This window comes from Anoplopoma fimbria, chromosome 1, assembly GCF_027596085.1.
Source record: "Anoplopoma fimbria isolate UVic2021 breed Golden Eagle Sablefish chromosome 1, Afim_UVic_2022, whole genome shotgun sequence".
NCBI lineage: Eukaryota > Metazoa > Chordata > Actinopteri > Perciformes > Anoplopomatidae > Anoplopoma > Anoplopoma fimbria.
In genome coordinates, this window is record NC_072449.1 from 21,575,925 (window position 1) to 21,595,487 (window position 19,563).

A 19,563-nucleotide genomic window follows, 5' to 3' on the forward strand; every position below is an offset into this window, starting at 1 on the left:
CATTTTTTAATGACTCTAGATCCAAACTGAGACCAGAGGAGATGAAATGAAATTAATGAAATAAACAACAATATCACTGAAAGAAATATTCACCATGGATCTGTATCTAAATGTAATTTAGACCAACATAAACGTATTACAGCAACATGTCTTGAAATCACTATATTTCTATATTATACTTAAATTTGCTTATCTTAGATATATGCCACTTTAACTACTTTGTTATTAACTGACCAATCATTAACACAATGCATATTATAAACATTACATAACTTTATACCTCAACATTTTGAAGAATATTTTCATCTGTATTTTAACAGAAACACACAAGCATGACAAAATACATCTATAAATACAGACAATGTGCTGAACAACATAATAATAACAATACATTTTGTGTTTACCCTGTGCAAGGTTCATAATGAGGCATCTTGGTGAATCCCTGCTCTACAGTTGAACGTGGGTAATAAAAATTAAAAAGTCCACCAATAATCACATCTCCATCCTGGGAGAGGCTCTTGTTGATCGGCTCTCCCAACCGAGAGCACAATATCGCCTGAACCACCTGAAGCCCTGTCTGTCTGTCCACTACACTGAGAAGCAGCAGGGAGAGAGCTGAGGGGGACCACGGAGTGAAGAACCAGGGCAACCAAGACATGGAGGCAGCTGTTCGGAACATTTAACACATATAAGTTATCTGAATGTCAGAATATGCATCAATACATTTAATCTTTGTAAAACAACAGTCACATCAAACCGGCGTCATCAGTCCTGACAACAGAGTGAATTAAATTCAGAAAAAAATGCTACCCATAGACAACGTTCAACAGCTCTTGTTACCAAAAGACAAATCCTATTCAATTTCACATCTAAATCTAACATCGTAGCCTCATGTCAAAAACAGAGAACATAATGAACAGAAACGCTTGGTTGAAAAGCTCCTATCACAAGGTAAATAGCTAACTCTGATTATGACCTGAACTTAACGACCCCCCTACTCTGCACAAATGAAGTGTTGATGTGAATATTTATAATAGGTGCAAAAGCCTTTTGCACGGAAGTAAAACTAATGACACACAAGCCAAATTACTCCTCTCTAGAGTGATGGTGGAAAAACAATCCAGTGCTTGCAACTGATAAGCATGTAAGTTGTGTGTCTGTGTATGCATGTATAGCATTTTTCCTATAGAAAAACTACTGTATGATTTCATTTGAATCAACCCAGGTAACTGAGATACTGTATATACTGTCAAGATGCTGCTTATTTTTTATCTGAATGAGATTAAAAATATGAAACATGAAAGAAAACATCCAAACTATTGGGTCCTTTTCTCTTAGATTTCAAAGGAATATTGTACCCTGATTGATCCATACAACTTAGCAATGTGTGGCAGTCTGTTGGAACCAGTTTGGGGAATTGTAGCCCAGAGCAACAGGTGTGCTGTTTGTCAGCTCTATTATACAGTAATTCCATGTGGCATATGGGGAAAGAATAGGCTGTTTGTGACCTACACTGACTTGTTTTTGAGCTTTAGCTTCATCCTTGATAAATTATCTGTCGAATGTTCTATGCAGAATTTTGAGTCAAACAGAAAATAAACATGGAATTTGTTGAAATCAAATATTTCAATGTTTTATTGCATTGGTAGGAAAATGCTCAGAGTTCGCCGATGAGCAACAATACAAAGAAAGTAGGATGGCGTAACACTGTAAAAATAAAAATAAAAAACTGCTGCTTTGCTACTCTCATCTCAGATTTAAAACAATGACAGGAATATTTACACACATCACACATTAAGAAATGCCACTGAAAAGAGAAGGAAGACTTACATTTCATCTTTGAAAATTAACCCCATCTATTTAACGTAGTTGTATGATTATACTACACATTCAAATGATACAAAGAAAGACATTCCCTCTTTGCCTAAGGCCCAATTGTTCTTTTTTTTTGCTTCATAGTCAATGTTTGCAATTTGGAAAGTACATCACAGGGACAAAGGTAACACGTATCTGTACAATCAGTCTAGGAAGCCATTTGGAGGAAAACAAAGTTCCCATGTACATTTTCACATTAAGCAGAATACAGACAATACACTGCCAGACTAGAAAGACCATTCACTTGAATAGTGGACATCTCATACAAGAAAGTCATGCTGTCAGATCCAGCTATGGATTACAGGTGATGTTTCACATACATTCTACAGACTAAATCTTTCTCTAGAAATAGCCCAGAATAAGATTAATTTAACTGTCATGATGGAAACCTAGTGGCCTTTGAATATGGGAAAAAATGGCTAGTATTTATTTTGTTGAACGCAATTATGTACAAGCTCCTTCAGGAAGTCCCGTCTTCCAACTATCCAAGGTAGCCTGCTATGTAAGAACCAGTCGAGTGTCTATTTGCTGGTGGATGTTGTGAGGCTGGTTTATCCTCAATACCACCCCACCAATGCTGGCAGTACTATTGACCACCACACCTGCCCGAGGCTCTAGAGCCTCTTGCAGTCTTTCACTAACACGGCTGTTGATGTGACGCACTCGGATTTGGCTCCGATAAGAAAGGCGTCGGGTAAGAAGTGGAGGGGAATCATCTATATCCCTGGGAACAACAGAAGCTACACTTGTTACCTGTGGTTGTGGCAGTGGGTTTTTTTACTTCCTGACGCAACTGAGGAGGCTGGGGTCCATTTCTGTCAGTCATCCCCCTCTAGACTGACCAGCTTGCGTAGCTGTTCTGTAAGTGGATCACAAGACTGTGATTGGACAGTTACGTCCCCCATGGTGCCCATCCTCTTTTGCTTCGTCATATGGGAAGTAATGAAACGGCGACTAATAATGTGGTAGTTGCTTTGGAAGTTGCATACTATGTCTTCAGAGGTCAGGTCTCCCAGGGACTTTGACTTACATGGGCTGAGGAGTCTATGGTACCAGGCTGGGGTTGAGTTGATATAGGGCCTACATTTGAGTGGTGAGAAACGTTTTGGATCCAGGAATGAGTCGGGGTGTATGATTGTGTTTGACTTTGACAGTGTGGCTGGTTGTTTCTAGGGGTTGGAGACTCTGAGGAGGGTGTAAAGCAGTCAAAGTCCAAGTGGCTGTACACTGCATCGCAGCCTGAAGAAGGGGAATATAGGCCTCTGTCTCTACCAATGTTTGTAGACACAGCAGATTGGCCAGGGAGGCTTTCAGAAGAGGAGAAACCATTATGGAAGCACCTTACTTGCTCCACCTGATTACACCCTGGCCTATCTTGATGGGACCCGTTTATGATCTGGCTGCCACTATAGCTCGTCTGTTTTGTGTAAGAAGTCCTGAAGTCTCTGCTGTTGTTCATGGCATCATAATTGCTCTGAGGAACGGGGTAGCTGTTCTGACGCAGTGGACTAGGGTTGGAAGGTCTAGAATTGACGGGTCTGTGGAAGGAAGAAGCCTGGGAGTTGTTCTGGTGTTGGTGGGGATTGGCCCGCTGATAGGAAGGTTGATTCATTGGAGTGGGACGCTGTGAAAATGCATGTGACGGGTACTGCTGTTGAGGATCACTGTAATACAAAGGCTGTTTTTGTTGGGAGAGGTTGGGAGTGGACTCGTGGTTTTGGTAAATAGCATGCCGTTTGGTTGGACCTATGGGTCCCTCTCATTGTTTGCAATGTTACGGAGATGTCATAACCATCTCCAATGGATCCTAATCGACATTTATCTCCACTTCTGCGAAAGCATTTCCAGCTGAGTCATGGAGAAACTGAAAACAGTTATTGTTTACAGAGGAGCCTGTGTACATTTTAGAAGTACTTTGCTCTGTTCCTGGTACTTATGTTGGTGTTCGGGGATCATACACTTCCTCGTACACACTCTCCTCTGCCTCCTCACTTTCTTTACTCCAAACCCTATTTCTGTTCACATCATCCCAGCAACCACCTTGGCTGGAGAGAACCCCAAGCTACTTAAGGGTGTGCTCTCCCTAGTGTCTGCCTGAACATGGACCGCCTGTTTTCTCAGGTTGTACACTGATACAGGCAGCAGCACCTCCTCATCCAGAATGATGTAGACTTCTTCAAGCTCAGCAGTTTTTAGGCTTAAGAGGAGAGCTGGAGCAGGTGCTCCTGCCTGGGAAATCTTGCGTGGTGAATGGATTTCATGATTTATTTTTTCAGCTACTCTCCGGGGACTTAAGTGGTTCTTCTTAGTAGATGCAGTGATGGTCTTCAGAGGTGACCTTAAATCTTGCAGTGTGGTAGGGGTGGTAGGCCTGTAGTTTGAATGACGGAAAGGGGTATGATCATGAGATAATGTGTGTGTATCATTTTGTTCAACAGTGCTTGTCTTGCACAATCAATGTGCAAGACAAGTCAATGCAAAATGCTTATTTAAGACACTCCAAGCGTTTTATCAAAAAGAAAGTAGCACTTAAACAAACTTGAACAAAACAGCACAACTGTTTCTAAAGTCAACAGTGACCCTGATATTAATGCATCAGATTGCTGTGGCTTGGTTAGTGTTAGCATCATGAATCGTACAAATTCCTTATGGTTATTAAACTTAAATGGACGTAATTTGGGTGTATTTGCATAATTCCAAAAATATTTAATTACTTGACTGGGATGATGAAAGGAAAATACCCACCAAGAAGAAAAGAAGTGAGACATGCTACTCAGAAACACATTATCAACCAAGGTGCACTTTACAGATTACAGTTTAAAATTTAAGGAAAAGCTATGTCAAGCACTAAACTTAATTCACAGCAAATGATAACAATTGTTATGAGGCTGGTAAAGGCAACAGTCCGTTGACCAATAAAGTCTCTTCCGATTGGGTCATGGTCCCAGACAAGAAAACGCACCAAAACCACCTCAGCCATGTGAAGTGTAAAAGACAGGGTCTCCTCCCATACTGGATTAAAACCTGAGAAAAACACACATATAGCTTTGTTATATTATAATTAGGATGTATTTTATCAGTATCTCATCCAAACACATATAGAGTATCAACATAAAAACTAAGAAAGATGAAGATAGAGGTAGTGATGTGTAAAATTATGTATTTCATGGATCATGCACACTAATCTTATAATACTGTTGAGCTCCTAGGGCTGGATAACCTTTCCCAGAGGAGGCTTCACCCCTCCCCCTGCCGGGTTCCCTCATCTGTGGGGATATGTTAGGGGTGACAACAGCAGACCCCTTCGTTCTGCTTCCTTTATGCCTCTAATTAAACAATCTGAATTCTGATCCAGTGCTCCACAACCCAAAGTCAAATGAAACATCTGTAGTTATGGCATTGCATCAGCTTTGTTTTTTTAGGAATGAAGGCACTAATTTGTAGATGTTTGCAATGACTATATTTTTAATAGGCTATGTTATATTGCATGTAAAGTGTAATTTACTGTTAAAATATTATGTACCACTTTTCACATGTAAAATGTGTTGCTGACCCATTTATTAAATACCTAGTTAGGTCATTGGTCAATTATCAAAGCCCTAGATTAGATTGAACGGTGTCATTTCCATCTATATTGTAAAACTGCCAACAGGACCTTAGGCTATAATCTATGCTTTATGGATAAAAGGTCTGCAATATAGTTTTTTTCCTTCCTTAAATGTGATCAATAAAAGGTTTCAAAAACAGGCCCTTTTCACAGAAGACATTTTGACTTGTCAATCGTCGGAAAAGCTCAAGTGTCAGTAATCGCATTAACAATGACTCAGCTTTATTCAGTGGCAGCTAATTAGGGGTTGCTTGTGGTATATCACCACAAGCAACCCCTTTCAGATTGTCATATAGCTTTCAGATTGGCATTTGATGCATTGTTTTCATATAATATATAATATCCATTATAACTGCTTTAAGACATTTTCAAGATGATATGTGATGATATGCTAAAACATTCTTCAGTGGTTCAGTGAGTGCACAATGTTGTGATGTTGTTCAAGTCTGTGTGTGTCTAACCGTTGTCATCAACAACTTGTGTCAGTTCCTTGCAGCAATCAACTGGCAGGCCGATGATCTCCACTTCAACGAATGGATCAATAATCGACAAAGAATGTGTGTGAAAGAGAAATGGGATATATTCAGATTTGGTTGTTTTTCTTTGTGAAAGGGGAGAGAAAAAAATTATTCTGACATGTTGAATTCTGGTTTGGGTCCCTTCCATGTGTGACTATCCAATTTGTTGAACTATGAGAAGGAAGTCATGATTGAACAGCAAGACTTGCAGAGTGAACACTGCCTAGCATTCCTGCTGTCATTCATTTAATGTTAATATATTAAAGATGATACATGAAAGGAGAACCACCCAGTCTCCCCTTTCTTTGCTGTCTATAGTAGCACTTGGCTTGAAATCCATCATTCTTTCCCTCAAAGATAAATTAATGCTGAAATGGCTTTAGAGGTTTGCATGGCACTGCTGATGCCCTGGACTGTTCAATGCTCCCAACAGTCAGCAACTATCAAACCTCCCAGTTGTCAGGGTTTGTCAGTGTTGTGGTGAAGCAGGTCAAAGGTCACCTGATAAACTGTCCTCCGGCATCGCTTCCAGACGTCTCCTGAATGTCCTCCTCCTTGTCCATGCTTTGGCAAAATGTCAGGTTTGTCAGACTGACAGCTCTCCCTCAGGGGAATCAGCCATTTTCTCAACTCCACCTCTGAACCACAAAACACACACTCATGCACACACTAACACATACTCACACACAAATCCACCTCGAAAGACAAAAAGAGACAACAGAAAAAAGAACATCCAGAGTCATTTCACTTTGACACGCAGACATTGACATCCAGGAGCTTCTCTCAAGTGAAACACTGACACAGTTCAATGAGCTTAATCTTTATCGATTAACAGAATAATCACTTGGCCTACTGAATTATCAATTTATTAACTAATCATATCAGCTCTATTTTCAACAAAAAGAGTCATAAGACATTAAAAGGGCTTTTGTGGGATTTTTTATCCATGTTCTGAAATTCTGCAAGTTAACTAGGTTGTGTGCCTGGGTCTTTATTGTGCTTTCCTGTTTAGTTGAATGTTACCCTATATTGATCTGTGATTGATTCCTGATGTATTTGTTTGAAAATACTTGTTTGTTAAATTTGTTATCATGTCGAGAATTTGCTGAGAAGATAAATACTGTCATGTATCAGTTAAATATGAAATTACAGCTAGCATATTAGTTTAGCTTAGCATAACGACTGGAAAGAGGAGGCGGCTAGCTTTGCTCTGTCAATTGGTTTCAAAATCCAAGTAAGCTCACTTATTGACATATTTGTGTCACCTGCTCAAAATCCAAAGAGTAAAAAATCATCTAACTCTTGGTAAGGAAGCCAATAAGCATATTTCTCAAAATGTCGAATCTTTCCTATAAAACCATATCATGGATTACCTGCAAATTATTACTAGAAGTTGAGGACTAGAAAATAAGATTTTAAAAAACTGATTAACAGCACATTCATTTCAATGAAACTTCCAACAAGCTATTGCCAAATGTACTTAAATTTCTAGTTTAATTACATTGATTTTATCTGCTCCAACACTGTCTGTACCTTTGTAATGAATAAATCGTTTTATAACACAATAATAATAATAAATAATAATGGAAACTCTCTGTGTGTGCCACACACATACAGAACGGTTCTTCTGTTTGTCCTTGTGCAAAGGACATTATTTGCTCCACTGAATGTAAACCAGAAATTATGTTTCAGACATATTTATTTGAGTGAGTAAACTGAAAGAGAAACAAGTAAAATGGCATTTCTATTTGGCATTCTGGGCCATTTTCTCCCAGTACAATACCTATGAGGAAAATGGAAATGTCTAGTTTCCATAAAGGGTCACAAACACTCACATGCTATCACACACACACACAGCAGGGTTTTTTGACTCACTGGTTATTTATGAAGGCGTATTTATTGATGGTCCTTATGACAGACTTGAACAGTATCTTGGAGGTCAAAGTGTAGCCATGTTACACCATCGGCTCTCCATCAGGACCATCCCAACAGTCCACTGCAGGGAAAATAAAACACTGCATCATGTTACTGTTCTCAGCTTCCTGTCTCTTCTCACTGTTCAGCTTTGAATATTGGAAAGACAGTCTATTTCAATTGTACTTGACGTCTCAGCTTTTTCTTATTCTCCTTACAAACACTGGCGTAAAATTATTCTGTGAAACAAAAAATCTTCCATAAACAACAGTAGCAGTGTTTGTTTTATTCAACTTTTAGCATATACCATTTGAGGGTGAAACTGAGTTTGTTGCAATTATAAACCAGCTTGTCCAATTAAAATTGGACTTTTTCACAGCAGCCATTTTTAAATGCCATATTAGGAAAAGCACAACAATGACAATTACTCTGTTGTATGGAAGTGATGACAGTAATGCATGATACCATGACACCAGGAACAGAAACAGCTAAATAGAATACAGCCAAGCCTATTTTATTATTTTAACCTGTGCTTTTCCTCCTGTGATATGTCAAATTACTTCTAAGGAAAAAGCTAATTGTATGCAAAGTCATATTATGCTGTTCTCTTTTTTCCTCTCTATGTCTTCCTCTCTTTCCTCATCTTGTTATTTACTGAGAGATCAAGTTTCCTTTGATGAAAAAGGTGATGCCTTACCAATATATGATGTCATGAACTGGATTTGGCTCCCTGATGGAAGAACTAAAATTCAGAATGTGGGGCTCGTTAAGAAGTTGGCCTCCAAAGATGAAGTTGGCCTCCAAAGATGAAGAACTAACACTTGATGAAGATAAAATCTTCTGGAACTTCATCTTCTGGACTCCAAACAGGTTACACCTTTATTGTTGTTTTTACTTTAGTACTGCATGTCACACAATAACAGCATCAAAAAGTTTAGAATAACTGTTATATCACTCTTACAATCCCTTCAGTCACCCCTGTCAGTGTGCAGTGAGAGCTGTCCTCCAGGTACCCGCATGGCCAGAAAAAAGGGGCAGCCTTTTTGCTGTTTCAACTGTGTACCATGTTCTGAGGGAAAGTTCAGCAATGACACAGGCTGGTATTATTATAAAACCATATGTTAAATTATTGAATATGAATTTGTTTTTGTGAATCTTGCACTTATTGGTGCCCAGGTGATGCACACCCAACGTAAGTGTCAGTGTCCATGATGCTCTGTTTCCGTGTTTTCATATAGACTCCATGGAGTGCACCAGCTGTCCTGAGGATTTCTGGTCCAGCCCTCAGTGTGACCATTGTGTTCTTAAGAAAACAGAGTTTCTCTCCTACCATGAGCCTCTGGGTATCTGCCTGACAACCACCTCATTGTTGGGCACATTTATCTGTGCTGTTGTCCTGGGGATCTTCACCTATCATCGCAGTACACCCATGGTACGCGCCAACAATTCAGAACTAAGTTTCTTGCTCTTGGTTTCACTTAAATCATGTTTCCTTTGTTCACTACTGTTTATCGGCTGTCCCGGGCTGTGGACATGCCAACTGAGACATGCAGCATTCGGGATCAGCTTTGTACTTTGTGTCTCATGTATCCTGGTGAAAACAATGGTGGTTCTGGCTGTGTTCAAGTCCTCCAAGCCAGGAGGTGGAGCCGGTCTGAAGTGGTTTGGTGCTGTGCAGCAGAGAGAGACAGTCATGGTTCTTACTTCTATTCAGGCAGCAATCTGCACTGCTTGGATTGTGTCTGCTCCCCAAAATCCCCTGCTCACCAGCTCCCCATAAAAAGACTCAATACCAAAACGACAAGATACTTTATGAGTGTGCAGTCGGGTCCACCGTTGGTTTTGCAGTGTTACTGGGCTACATTGGCTTACTGGCTATCCTCAGCTTCCTGTTAGCATTTCTGGCAAGAAATCTTCCAGACAACTTCAACGATGCCAAACTCATCACTTTCAGTATGCTGATCTTTGTGCTGTGTGGGTGGCTTTTGTTCCTGCTTATATAAACTCTCCAGGCAAATATGCAGATGCAGTGAAAGTATTTGCCATTCTGGCCTCCAGTTTTGGTCTCTTGTTGGCACTGTTTGGACCCAAATGTTATATAATCCTGCTGAGACCAGAGAGGAACACAAAGAAAGCAATCATGGGGCGAGGTGAATGTATCAAATAACGCTATCCACTCTGTATTTTCCATTCAACAAACAAAACTAGAAGCAATTTTCTAAATGCTCTCCTGCCCACGTGATGAACTACAGAGGAAAAAGAGAGTTGAAATAAAAAGGATTTTTGAAGACAAAGCCGCAATCAGTTTTGAAAATGACAACTATGCTACGGCAAAATATCATTCAGATTCTTTTTACTTTTTGTGTTTTTGTATTCACTGTTCTAAGCCGGCATGAAAAATAAGATCTGGTTTCGAGTGCCATAATTGTAATTAAACATGCTAGCTGAAACATTTACATCAGTAGTTTATGCCAGAGGTCAAAGTTTGGTTATTATTGGTTTTCCAATATGAATCAAAACATGTATTCTCATTGGACCGACTTCACAAGGGTTTGATTCCGGTAGTAATTTTATGAAAAAGAAATGAAATTTATGAAAATGCTTTCTTTTTTTTTCTAAAATGCCACCTAAATAAGATGCTTTCTTGTCTTTCAGGTATATACGTATCATCCGTACAGGTTTCATGCCTGTAATCATAGAAGTGCAATTACCAAATCCATAACATTGCAAATTGAACAGACTAATGTGGAAGTACATCTCTCCCACATTTTTCTGCAGAACTGATTATATCTAAGACCTGCCAAGTCACCTCGGGTGCCAGCCAGATACATCACCCTCCATCGAACAGACACAGTGCAAGGGAGGATGAATTATTTTACAAATAATATCTTGGTATGCTGCTACCATCTAGTGGACATACACATCCACATACATATCCATGGGAGAAATCCAATTGTTGAGTTTAATTTGGTTTGCTTGTCACACACAAATTTGGGATTATACCCAGTGTAAAGTAGCTCTTCTCATACTGTATATGTATTAAACTGCAAAGCAAACCTCATATTTTACAACTAGGCAAGTTGACGTTTTACTGGAAGGTGCATTTACATATAAAAAATCAATTGACATTTAAACAAACAAAAAAATGCACAATATATTATGGCTGTTGTGCAAATTTCAGTAATAAATGGTAAACGCCTCAATACCAAATCAATCTCAAATGAAATTAATATTAAGCCCTGCCCTTACTTTTGCGTATGTCCTGATGGGTGGTGTGCAAGATTAAACAATCCTGCAAGTGAATAAAATACAAGCACATTAACCATAAGCCAAACAGGGCATGTTTAAGGTCAACCAAATGTTTTGAAAAAATGACATGGCAGGCAGTTAAATGAAACAGTTCAATCAACTACAGTTGAACAACGACAATTTGTAGAAAGTGTACAGTAGAGTTTTGTTTACATTACAAAAGGATCTTACCACTGGTGTTTGACAGTAGCAAAGAAACACCACAAACACAGCTGTTGTCACCGCGGCACCAGACACAGCTGCTGTAGTCAGGGTGATGCCCAACGTTTCATTAAAGGAAAGGAAGTCCAGCTGGCGAGGGATGCAGGCAGTTCGCTTAGCATTAGACCAAAACTCAGATGGACAATGCTCACAGTGAAGGGAGTCGTCGTCCTCTGCACAACATAGATGTTGTTCTGTGTATTCATAACAGTTGTAAAGTCCAGGCGGAATGATAGTAAACAGGATGACACTGCGCCAAATCACTGATCTCAAAGGTGAGAGCAAGATAATAATAAAATAACTGAGTACTGTGTGCTACAGAAACTATTATATTTACCTGGAGGCCAATGGCTTTAGATGTCCCAATAGAGTTGCATTTTCAACTTTAACATTTAGTTGATGAATTAATCCACAGTGACTTAAATACACAGCCACACCTCTCACAGCAGGGCTAGCAGGACATTGTTATTTTCAGTAAAGGTTCATTATGAAGACCTTTTGGAAAATGTTTTTAAAAGACTGGATCATTCATATTATGAAGGAAGTCAATATGTGGTGGATCCAAGTAAAAAAAAAAAAAAAAAAAAAGTTTTAATTATTTCTTGTGGTATTTAGTAACTTTTAAAATAGTTATGATTTAATTTGTCCATGTTTGGAGATATCAAATCAACAGCAACGTCTATTTGCAGAAAGTCTCTGAGACGTCACTATGGGCTGTGTAATTATGGGGACAATTACGTTTTTATAGAAACTAGTTACAATAAGAGGCAGCCACTTCTATGTGGAGTGTGCATATTCTCCCTGTGTCAGCGTGGGTTTTCTGCAGGTTCTCTCGTTTTCTCACACAGGCCAAAGAGATGCAACTCAGATTAAATGAGGAGTCTAAATGGTTTCAGCCCTGTGATAGCCTAGCGACCTGTCCAGGGTATACCCTGTCTTCGCCAAATTTCAGCTGGGATCCGCTACAGCCCCCCCGCTGCCCTAAATAAAATAAGCGGTTAGAGGTAATGGAGGGATAGTTAAAATTAGGAAAAAAATTCCAGAGCATTCTATTGACACATGTCCAAATGTCATTGATAAAGTAAGAAATTAAGTCATAACAACCCTCTCCAAGTTTCCGAAGCACCCCAAACATCTCCGAAGTACAACTGCAGGCATATTGGGCCGGCTGAAACATCCAACCTGCATCTGTCCTAAACATGGCCGATGGCAAAGAAAGCATAAGTAGACCAGTCAGTGACTGGGCAGCTAGATTCAGAACCTCCCCATCTAAGAGGAGGCCACGTCCCTGCCAGTCACCAGAACCATATGCTGTCCCTGCTTGGAAACAAGGAAACTCACATCTCAAACACCAGGTCTGAGCCTTTCTACCCCCACCTTTTTTCTAGAAGCCACTGATACAGGGCCACAAGAGAGTCCCTATAGGATTGACGCATTGTATTGTAGTGAACTTGCCATCCATCAGTCACTGCAACACAGACCTGGAGGCGGACACCACTAGCAGTGGTCAAGAGCCATGGCGTCTCACGACCATGCACTCATGCTAGTTGTCTTAAACCTGCCAGTTACGGGCTTTGGATGGTTTACGCTGAAAACACACCAGGCAGTGGCATTATTACATTTTTTTGTGTCTGGGGGGCGTCTTCATGTGTTTCAAGTGGTATCAATTATTTCTAACAACCGTCTTTGCAACTTAAGTTAACCAATGCCACCCTTTATGCAGCAAAATCAAATTTGCAGCTCGCTGAACTATGGAAACAATGGTACTGAAAAAATTCATGAAATATGGCATTAAAATTAGGGCAGTAAAGGACTCAACAGAAAAAATTTAATGAAAAACAAATGGTTTTCATGCTGTGAGTTTACAGTTTGGGGAAGCAAGGCTGACTTTGCTCAGGCTCATCAAGCCTGAGAAAGCCCTCATTCAGCGAGCAAAAGGTCTCAGAGGACTAAGTTACATCACAATTAATTCAAGGCGGTTAAGTGAGGATGAGTCACAGGTGTGCAATTTCTCACCTCCATCATTGTTAATTTGACAAACATTTAAATCCCATTACACACAGACAGAGAGAAGACACAGAGGGGGAAAACGAGGATGTGTCCATTTTAGTTCTTTTTCATGGTGTTGCAGATTATAGCTAACAGATTACCATCATTCTTTTTAACAAGAGACACATTTTTATACTATAGTTCTATATGCAGAGATTATATTCATATAATGCATGAGTATTTCATGGCATCTAATTAAAATGAAATGACATGAAGTTTTCATTTTAAAACTGACACATGAACAAGCCTGTTCATGAGAAAAAAGGTAGCCCTTTTTAGGCTCCATTTGCACTGACAATGATGAGGTAAAAGCCACACTCAACTCTCCCTGATCAGCATTACACACATGTGATGAGAGGCAAACAACTCTTTCACACACCCATCTGCCTCCCTGATGGGAATAGGTGTGGGATGAGTGCTTAGCATGTGACTAGTGGACGCTTTGTACCCACACTAGTCCCATTAAACAAGCATAAGTGGGAAGTGCACCTACTACTTGAAAACTATTATTAAAAAAATAATAATAATTTAGCTCTAAAGGAAATTTGTCAAGTATACTAAAAACCCAGGTGATGAGGGGTATTTTGGTCTTGGGGACAATAAATATTTATACTGTCGCTAGGGATTCTTCATATTTGAGATTGTAGGATTGAACGTTTTTTGAGAATCTGTCAGGATTCAAATTCAGTCTGTCAATCTGAAGCCATGAATTATGATGTCAGTTTTAAATGGCATCTACAGGCTGGTATCAGACAGCAGTGACAAGAATACACAACTGACATGCTGTTTCATTGCCAGATGCCTAAGCAACAGTGGCACATCTTCAGTGAGCAGTGACATATGCAAGAAATGTATACATTAGGTCAGGCCACTGAAACAGCAGTAGGACACTGTCTGAACAAATTCCAAGTGGCTCTGGTGACTGATATATTAGCAAAGAAGATAAAACATGTGGATTAATGTTGTCAGCTGTGGATTTGATGGGCAAAATGATAAGACCAATCAAAAGAGCACTCCTTAGGATTTCGTAGCTATCGTTGGCTGAACAATTTTTAAGAATGTATTTTGTACAATATATTTGTTGATTCGTTGAACATAAAATGTAATTGTTTTATTGTGTAATCTTAAAATTCCCCTGTGAAAGCCACTGTGAAAGTAATAAATCTATTTATTTATATTATTTACTTTCAATTATTGTATGTATAGCATTTTGAAAATAGTGCAACATGGTACACAAGCTAGATAATCTTTCTAGAATAGATTACATATTAATGTTGTGTAGTAAAAACTGGTAGAGAGAGTTTAATTCAGTTGAGGTACGGTATTTATTCAAAACACAGAGAAAGAGAACAACCAACAACATTAATGCAAAATAAATCAATAACATTTGTAGAGAGAATTTAATTAAAAAGTGTTTTTTCTTTTATGGTTGATGATAGATGTTTTCATTTATTGATGTCTATGAACAGTATAAACAATACTTTGTTACCTATGAAAGCCATAATTAAGTGTAGCTGCAAGAAGTTTGCTAATTTCATACAAGCAGATTAACTAGTAACATTATTTAAATTAAAGGAACTGATATAACGCATTCACATGAACAATTGCATTATACCGGGGCTACTGTCTCCACCATACTGAGAGAGTTATACTATAGATTTACACTATATAAAACTACCTTGCCATCAAGTGTTTCTTTGTGTTTTTCTCAGGCCTCAAGAGAATTATGAAACATTTGGGTACAAAAATGCAGAGCAGTAAACCATAGCTAGAAGCCAGGATTGCAAAAATCTCCACAGCAACAACATACTTTCCAGAAGAGCTAATGTAAGCAGGGACAAAGGCCACCCAGACAGCACAGAATATCAGCATGCTGAAGGTGATCAGTTTGGCCTCGTTAAAGTTGTCAGGGAGTTTCCGAGCAAGAAAGGCCAGGAGGAGACAGGTGCAGGCCAGCAGACCAATGTAACCCAGAACCAGAGAGAAGCCGATCACAGAGTCCATGGCACACTCCAATGTGACCTTTGACCCTTGGAAACCCAGATCACGTTGAGGCACAGGGGGGCTGAGGGACAGCCATGTCACACAGATGATGATCTGTATGAAAAGCAAACATGTCTGTGTTATCATTTTTATATCAAGTGAAGAATTGATCTCATCATTGAATCAATAAAACTATATTCAAACCTGTATAGATGTAAAGAGGCAGACACTTCCTCTCTGTTGGCCTGGACCAAACCATTTCATCAAGGATCCAGCACCAGGCCGAGCTGAGCGGAAAGCTGCCAGAACTACTACGGTTTTGACCAGCAGGCAAGAAACACAAAGTACAAAGCTGATCCCAAAAGCTGCCTGTTGGAACCGACAAGACCAGACTGATGGACGACCAATGAACACCAGTGAGCACAGGAAGCACAGCTTCAGAGACAGGAGGAGCAGGAAGCTCAGTTCTGAATTGTTTGCCCGCACCTTGAGGGGAATTAGATTTACAGACAAAGACGTGGGCATTTAAACAATACAATACTGTTTCAAAGGGGAAAAAAATAAAGAATTTAAAATGCATTCAATAAACTCTGTTATATTTCTCTAGGTCCTTACCACTGCTGTTTGACGGTAGTAGAGAAACATCACGAACACAGCTGTTGTCACCGCGGCACCAGACACAGCTGCTGTAGTCAGGGTGATGCCCAAAGTTTCATTAAAGGAAAGGAAGTCCAGCTGGCGAGGGATGCAGGTAGTTCCCTTAGCATTGGGCCAAAACTCAGATGGACAACGCTCACAATGTAAAGAATCTGGGAGAGGAAAACAGAGGAAGTAAGGAAAATAATACACAAATAGCTAAATTAAGGATATCTTAAGCAGTAATTTCCTCACTAGTTTGATTGCTAATCTCCCCTTCAGCACATGGGATACAGTCAAAGCAGCAGAGCGGTTCTCCTTTCCTGTTGGCCTTTCTGGTACCTGGGGGACAGCTCTCTCTGCACACTGAAACAGGCACCTAAACAACAAGTAAAACCATATTATCAATACATAATGTCTTTTGACTCACATTTTGATAGTAGCCTGAATCAATATTGCTCTTTTTTAACCACCTGATTGGATCCTGTGCTCCACTGAATGACTGATTCATTAAGGTGGAGGTCAGACCCGTCCACACGACCGATCAAAACAAGTTTGAGTGACCCATCAGGGGTGTTCTGCCAGTTGACAAGGTCGTACTTTGCTGGAATGTCGGCACCTTGGAAATAAAACATTTCCCCTTGTGGTGTGGTGACGTTCACTTTGTTCAAGTGCTGCAACAGCTGAAAGTAAAAAATGTTGAAGAGACTGTTCACATTTAAAATTCTGTATTCTGTTTACAAAAAAATGCAGTCAATATTCATTATATTAAAAGTTTAAGAACTATGACCCTTGTGGATGAGATGACTCAGGGACAATAGTGTTTACCTCTATGGGTTTGATGTGTTTTGGAGACGAGCAGGTGGAGCTGTTGTATCCAGGTGAGCTTTCTTTATCAGGGCAGGACAGGAGGCTGTGAAGGGCATGGGCTGCAGCATAAACAGCAAGGTAGACATTATATGCCACCCTCAGCTGGGAAATATCAGTGAAGCGATTCTGCACTCCCTCCAGGGACTCTGTTCCTCTGCAGAGTGGCAGAGAAGCTTTCTGAGAGGACCCCTCAGCAGGAGAGAGCGATGTCTCGTGTGATTGTGTAGCTCCAAGCCTGCATCCAAACTCCTTTTCCCAGAATTCTCGTAAGAATTCATCATCAGGACGACGCATGGGGTGCAAACTTCTGAGATAATTTTCAAATCCAGGTATTGTTGAACTTCGAATGGCCACACCCAGAACACCACTTGCCACTTTAGAGATGTCAAGATCTTTTAGAATATCATCACTGGTGCTCCAAGCCTCACTGGCCAGAAACTGTCTGTCAGTCACCTACAGTAAGAGGAAACTGAAATAATTTACAACAAGAAAAGCTGTTGACATTTTGTTTTTACAAAGTGACTTTCTTTAGTGATGGAAACCTTAGTCTTTTCAACTTTTCAAGGCAGTTGCTCACATTTATCTTGGCCAGTTCCAGAAACACTTCCTTAATCTCTGTATACCAGCAAAAGACCAGAATCACCCTGGCAGTCGAAGCTTGAATTGTGAGGGCTACACGACTGGCATCACTCTCAATAGTTTCTTGAAGAACAGTCTCTATGAATTCCAAACATATCCCTTTCCCCTGGGTCTCTTCCTGAAAGGCCTGGAGATCAAAACAACAAACATTTTTAAAATATATATTGTTATTAACAATATATGAAGGAATTGAATGAGCTGCTTTTTGAGGCGATTTACTGTAAAATAACAGACACACACCTGTATTGCGAGGTTACCATAATCCCTGTTGTCAATCACAGCTCCCATCCAAGTCCAGCGGAAGCGAATGGCCAGTCGTGCCATGGCTCGGGCTTGGTAAATATCACTGGGGATTGTTCTGAAGACATTAGGAAAGTTAAGCCTGTCGCTCAGACAAGGGCAGCTTGCCAGGTAGCTGATCTGGAAAAAAGATGCAGAAATATTAATTTGATACTGCTTTTACGGCAATAACACCATTTTTTTTTCATAACAATGTTTTCAAATTTCAAATGCCTCTTGATGTATAAAAATAAAGGATTTCATCTCCTAAGGTAATGCAACTCACAAGCGGCACAGAGAGAGGCCCCAGGACCCTGGACAGAACTATGGTTGTTGTTGACGAGGCAGGACCAATGAGCAAAGGAACAGGCTGACCCACTGCTGATAGCATTAGACATATGGTTACATGATGTTAACCTTTTTATACTGTAATCATATGAGTAGTTGTTATTTTTTTTTAGGTGCACTTCAAACTTAATTTGATCGAATCATACCTGCTGTCTCTCCAGGTTGTTCATAAGCTGCAGAACCAGGCGTAGAGGGTGTTAAGGGGTAGTTGCAGCTGTGTGCGTCTCCTCCCACCAGTGACAGTGCAGCTTGCTGAGCCCAGTAAGAGCTTAAACAGCTATCAAGAATACGGTAGCCAAGCTTCAATCCCGGTAGCAGGGTGCTGTTTCGATTGATTTCCTCCACCGCAAACGTCATAGTATATGCATTTTTTAATGACTCTTGATCCAAACTGAGACCAGAGATTAAATGAAATTAATGAAATAAACAACAATATCACTGAAAGAAATATTCACCATGGATCTGTATCCAAATGTAATTTAGACCAACATAAACGTATTACAGCAACACGTGTTGAAATCACTATATTTCTATATTATACTTAAATTTGCTTATCTTAGATATATGCCACTTTAACTACTTTGTTATTAACTGACCAATCATTAACACAATGCATATTATAAACATTACATAACTTTATACCTCAACATTTTGAAGAATATTTTCATCTGTATTTTAACAGAAACACACAAGCATGACAAAATACATCTATAAATACAGACAATGTGCTGAACAACATAATAATAACAATACATTTTGTGTTTACCCTGCGCAAGGTTCATAATGAGGCATCTTGGTGAATCCCTGCTCTACAGTTGAACGTGGGTAATAAAAATTAAAAAGTCCACCAATAATCACATCTCCATCCTGGGAGAGGCTCTTGTTGATCGGCTCTCCCAACCGAGAGCACAATATCGCCTGAACCACCTGAAGCCCTGTCTGTCTGTCCACTACACTGAGAAGCAGGAGGGAGAGGGCTGAGGGGGACCACGGAGTGAAGAACCAGGGCAACCAAGACATGGAGGCAGCTGTTCGGAACATTTAACACATATAAGTTATCTGAATGTCAGAATATGCATCAATACATTTAATCTTTGTAAAACAACAGTCACATCAAACCGGCGTCATCAGTCCTGACAACAGATTGAATTAAATTCAGAAAAAAATGGTACCTCAGAAAACGTTCAACAGCTCTTGTTACCAAAAGACAAATCCTATTCAATTTCACATCTAAATCTAACATCGTAGCCTCATGTCAAAAACAGAGAACATAATGAACAGAAACGCTTGGTTGAAAAGCTCCTATCACAAGGTAAATAGCTAACTCTGACTATG

General features: G+C 39.7%; 1 protein-coding gene and 1 pseudogene across 1 annotated transcript; one reads left to right on the forward strand and one right to left on the reverse strand.

Moving 5' to 3' along the window:
- Positions 1-8,625: 8,625 nt before the first annotated feature.
- LOC129097241 (extracellular calcium-sensing receptor-like) lies at positions 8,626-10,081 on the forward strand (annotated as a pseudogene).
- A 5,066-nt stretch (positions 10,082-15,147) lies between these two features.
- LOC129097248 (extracellular calcium-sensing receptor-like) lies at positions 15,148-18,585 on the reverse strand. The gene is made up of 10 exons (XM_054606045.1): positions 18,375-18,585; positions 18,167-18,261; positions 17,842-18,021; positions 17,540-17,728; positions 16,921-17,415; positions 16,566-16,775; positions 16,348-16,471; positions 16,072-16,265; positions 15,661-15,942; positions 15,148-15,570 (listed from the first exon to the last, which is right to left on the reverse strand). Exons 1-10 carry the CDS (start codon positions 18,583-18,585, stop codon positions 15,148-15,150), a joined length of 2,403 nt encoding a protein of 800 aa, XP_054462020.1.
- Positions 18,586-19,563: the final 978 nt, after the last annotated feature.